Source organism: Cornus florida, unplaced genomic scaffold (genome assembly GCF_030987335.1).
Source record: "Cornus florida cultivar Cherokee Brave unplaced genomic scaffold, ASM3098733v1 CherokeeBrave_3.0.0_Hap2_Chr01, whole genome shotgun sequence".
Taxonomy (NCBI): domain Eukaryota; kingdom Viridiplantae; phylum Streptophyta; class Magnoliopsida; order Cornales; family Cornaceae; genus Cornus; species Cornus florida.
Window position 1 is genome coordinate 55,758,995 of NW_026775571.1, and position 3,997 is coordinate 55,762,991.

Sequence of the window (3,997 nt, forward strand, 5' to 3'; positions counted from 1 at the left end):
TATGATGCAACAAAGATTAAGGAACTCAAAGAACTCAAAAGAACTGATGTCAAAGAGATTTACTCGAGAAGAGAGATGTAAGACTTACCTTGAATACGAGGAGAAGAGAAATGATATCAGGGTTCGCGATCGCCTTTAGATGGTGAGAGAGAGATAGATAGATAAGTGTTTTGTGAGAAAAGAACAGTTCGCGGGTCATTTAAATCTGATTTGATCCTGTTCGTACCTATGCCCCCGGAGAATTGGTCAATCGAATGTCTACATCGGTCGACCGAAATGACTTTTTGAAGAGAAAATGATTTCCTTATTTCGGTCGACCGAAATAGATGAGGCTTTAGTTTCGGTTTGCCAAAATTTAAATTGGTCGACCGAATCATAGTGTCGGTCTGCCGAACTGGGAATAGAACCATATCTTTTATTTTTTTTGAGGGATACATTAGTGATCATGAATCTCTCTTTCTATAGCCATTCCGATTTCTCTTCGAAGTGTGCAAAACCTATCTTCTTGAAGTGGTTTCGTGAGAATGTCAGCCAATTGATTCTCGGTGTTGATGAACATTAATTCAATATCACCTTTAGATACATGATCCCTTAAGAAATGATATCGAATCTCTATATGCTTTGTTTTGGAATGCTGAATGGGATTCTTTGATATGCAAATAGCACTGGTATTATCACATCTGATAGGGATTTTGTTGAAGAACAACCCAAAGTCTTCAAGCTGTTGTTTGATATATAGGATTTGTGCACAACAGCTACCAGCAGCAATATATTCAGCTTCAGCAGTGGATAATGTGACTAAATTTTGTTTCTTGCATGACCAAGATATAAGGGACTGTCCTATAAGGTGACAAGCACCGCTTGTACTTTTTCTATCAACTTTACAACCGGCAAAATCCGCATCCGTAAATCCTACAAGTTCAAATGATGAGTGCCTAGGGTACTAGAATCCTAAGTTGATAGTGCCATTTAAATATTTAAAAATACGCTTGACAGCATTTAAGTGAGATTCTTTGGGATACGATTGAAACCTAGTACATAGACATACACTAAACATAATGTCCGACCTACTAGCCGTTAAATATAGAAGACTTCCAATCATCCCTCTCTATTTCTTAATATTAACATCCTTGCCCTTCTCATCCTTATCAAGCTTTAAGGAAGGACTCATGGGAGTTTTAGCATGTTTGGCGTCTTCCAAGCCAAATTTCTTTAGCAAATCTTTAGTGTACTTTAATTGGGAAATAAAAATTCCATCAAGAGTTTGTTTGATTTGCAAACCTAAGAAGAAGTTGAGTTCGCCCATCATGCCCATTTCAAACTCGTTTTGCATGGAGATAGCAAACTTTTTACTTAAAGAGTCATTTGTTGATCCAAAAATAATGTCATCTACGTAAATTTGAATGATCAACAAATTGTCATCAATGATTTTGGTAAAAAAGTGTATTATCAATTTTTCCTCTACTAAAATCATTTGAAAATAGAAACCCACTAAGTCGTTCATACCAAGCTCTAGGAGCTTGTTTCAAACCATAAAAAGCTTTAGTCAATTTAAAAACATGGTTTGGATTATCATAGTTTTCAAAGCCCGGTGGTTGTTCTACATATACTTTTTCTTCTATAAAACCATTTAGGAAGGCGCTCTTTACATCCATTTGAAATAATTTGAAATTTTTATGGGATGCAAATGCAAGTAACATTCTTATAGCCTCAAGTCTAACAACGGGAGCAAAAGTCTCTTCATAATCTATACCTTCTTCTTGGTTATAGCCTTTTGCAACAAGTCTAGCCTTGTTCCTAACAATAGTTCCCAACTCATCCTTTTTGTTTCGAAATACCCATTTTGTGCTAATAACTGTTTTATTTTAAGGTCTAGGGACAAGATGCCAAACCTTATTTCTTTTGAATTGAATGAGTTCTTTTTGCATTGCCAAGAGCCAAGATTCATCATTTTCAGTCTCATAAATATTTTTAGGTTCAAATTGAGAAACGAATGCCACAAAATTGCATAAATTTCTTAATTGTGACTGTGTACTAACACCTTTGGATGGATCACCAATAACTCGGTCAATGGGATGATTATGAACTAACTTCCATTGATTTGAAGTAGTTATATTTTGAGAGGTATCATCATTTGAATTGGAACTTTGATAGATATCAATAGGAGACTCATTTATGTTGAGGTCATTGATACTTTTCTCAATCTCTATAAGGGACCTATTTGTATTAAGTTCATTGGTACCCTTTTCAAGTTTAACTTCTTCATCATTGTCCATCACACTTTTTGGGGGAGAGGTTGGGGATTCATCAAACACAACATGTATGGATTCAACCACAACTAAGGTCCTCTTATCGTAAACTCTATATGCTTTACTTCTAGAGGAATATCCAAGAAAAATGCTTTCATCGGATTTAGCATCAAACTTTCCTAGATTATCCTTGTCATTGAGGACAAAGCATTTACACCTAAAAACTTTGAAATAACCTATATTAGGTTTTCTTTTGTTCCATAACTCATAGGGTGTTTTATTGAGAATCTTTCTAATAACAACTCTATTTTTAACATAGCATGAAGTATTTACAGCTTCGGCCCATAGAGATCTAGGTGAATTGTGCTCATTTAACATGGTTCTAGCCATTTCTTGAAGAGATCTATTTTTCCTTTCAACAACACCGTTGTGTTGGGGAGTCCTAGGTGCCGAAAGATTGTGATTGTAGCCATTTTCGTCGCAAAATCTTTCAATATCTTGATTGTCAAACTCTCTAACCCTATCACTTCTAATGGTTTTAATTTTACATTCCTTTTCATTTTCGACCCTTTTGCAAAATTTTGAAAGAATTGAATGAGCCTCATTTTTGCGTGCAAGGAAGAATACCCAAGTGAATTTAGAGTAGTCATCTACGATTACAAAGGCATAGAGTTTACCACAAAGACTAGCAATTTTCTCCAGTCCAAAAAGATCCATGTGAATCAATTCAAGTGGTTTTGAAGTGGTTATATCCTTTTTCCTTTTGAAGGAGGATTTAATTTGCTTACCAATTTGGCAAGCACTACACGATTTGTCTTTTGAAAAATTTGTCTTGGGGAGACCTTTGACAAGTTCATTTTTAGACAATCTTGAGATTAAATCCATGCTAGCATGACCTAAGCTCCTATGCCATAACCAACTATGTTCATTGGATGATATGAAACACTTAACATCTTGTTCTTGAAGTTCACCTAAGAGCAAGGTGTATACATTACCATGTCTAGGAGCACAAAATATTTGAGATTCATTTTTTTTAACAATGCATTTATCTGATTTAAAAATTACATCAAATCTATTATCACAAAGTTGACTAACACTAAATAGATTATGCTTTAAACCTTCAACAAGTAAGACATGTTCAAGTGATAAAGAAGGAGAAATAACTATGATCCTAATGCCAATTACCTTGCCTTTAGAGTAGTTTCCAAATGTTATGCTTCCTCCTTTGTATGCTTTTAGAGAGGAGAATTTTGTGCGGTCACCCGTCATGTGTCTTAAACATCCGCTATCTAGAAACCATTTGTCCTTGGAAGATGTGGAGATTTTGAAACCATCCTCATCCCTATTTGCCATGAGGCAAAGGATTGCCTTTTCATTATCACTTTCGAAGCCATTTGAGTCGTCACCTTCCCAAGTGGCTTGCATTGCTCTTCTCTTTTTCTTTTCCTCTTTGTAAACATGACAATCAGCTTTGAAGTGTCCCGGCTTTCCACAATGAAAACAGGTAGAGGTGCCTCATTTGCTCTGTTCATTAGATGATTCACCCTTTTTGGACCTTCCCTTGTTGAATTTCTTCCTATGAAGAAATCTTTTGAAGGATTGAGTGATAAAAGCTAAGTCAACATTTTCACTTTTGTTGCCGGTAACTTCCTTTTCTATTTGAGAGACTATGAGAGCAATTTCTTTCTTCCAATGATGATCTCCTTCTCTATCTTTTAGAGTGATCTCCCATGTGAGAAGAGAGTTGA

General features: G+C 35.6%; 1 protein-coding gene across 1 annotated transcript; it reads right to left on the reverse strand.

Annotated features, from left to right (window-relative positions):
* Window positions 1-436: 436 nt before the first annotated feature.
* Window positions 437-3,674, reverse strand: LOC132272559 (uncharacterized). The gene is made up of 4 exons (XM_059773686.1): window positions 3,435-3,674; window positions 1,932-2,438; window positions 1,754-1,820; window positions 437-912 (listed from the first exon to the last, which is right to left on the reverse strand). The coding sequence occupies exons 1-4, from the start codon at window positions 3,672-3,674 to the stop codon at window positions 437-439; spliced, it is 1,290 nt and encodes a 429-aa protein (XP_059629669.1).
* Between the last annotated feature and the right edge of the window lie 323 nt (window positions 3,675-3,997).

Excerpts from the sequence above, each read along its gene's own strand:
- LOC132272559 (XM_059773686.1), bottom strand. The coding sequence starts at position 3,674 with ATGCAAGCCACTTGGGAAGGTGACGACTCAAATGGCTTCGAAAGTGAT. Across the intron at positions 1,821-1,931 it reads ATGATGAATCTTGGCTCTTG|GATGAGTTGGGAACTATTGT; the intron begins GCAATGCAAAAA and ends CGAAACAAAAAG. Across the intron at positions 913-1,753 it reads AGGCTATAACCAAGAAGAAG|GATTTACGGATGCGGATTTT; the intron begins GTATAGATTATG and ends TTGAACTTGTAG.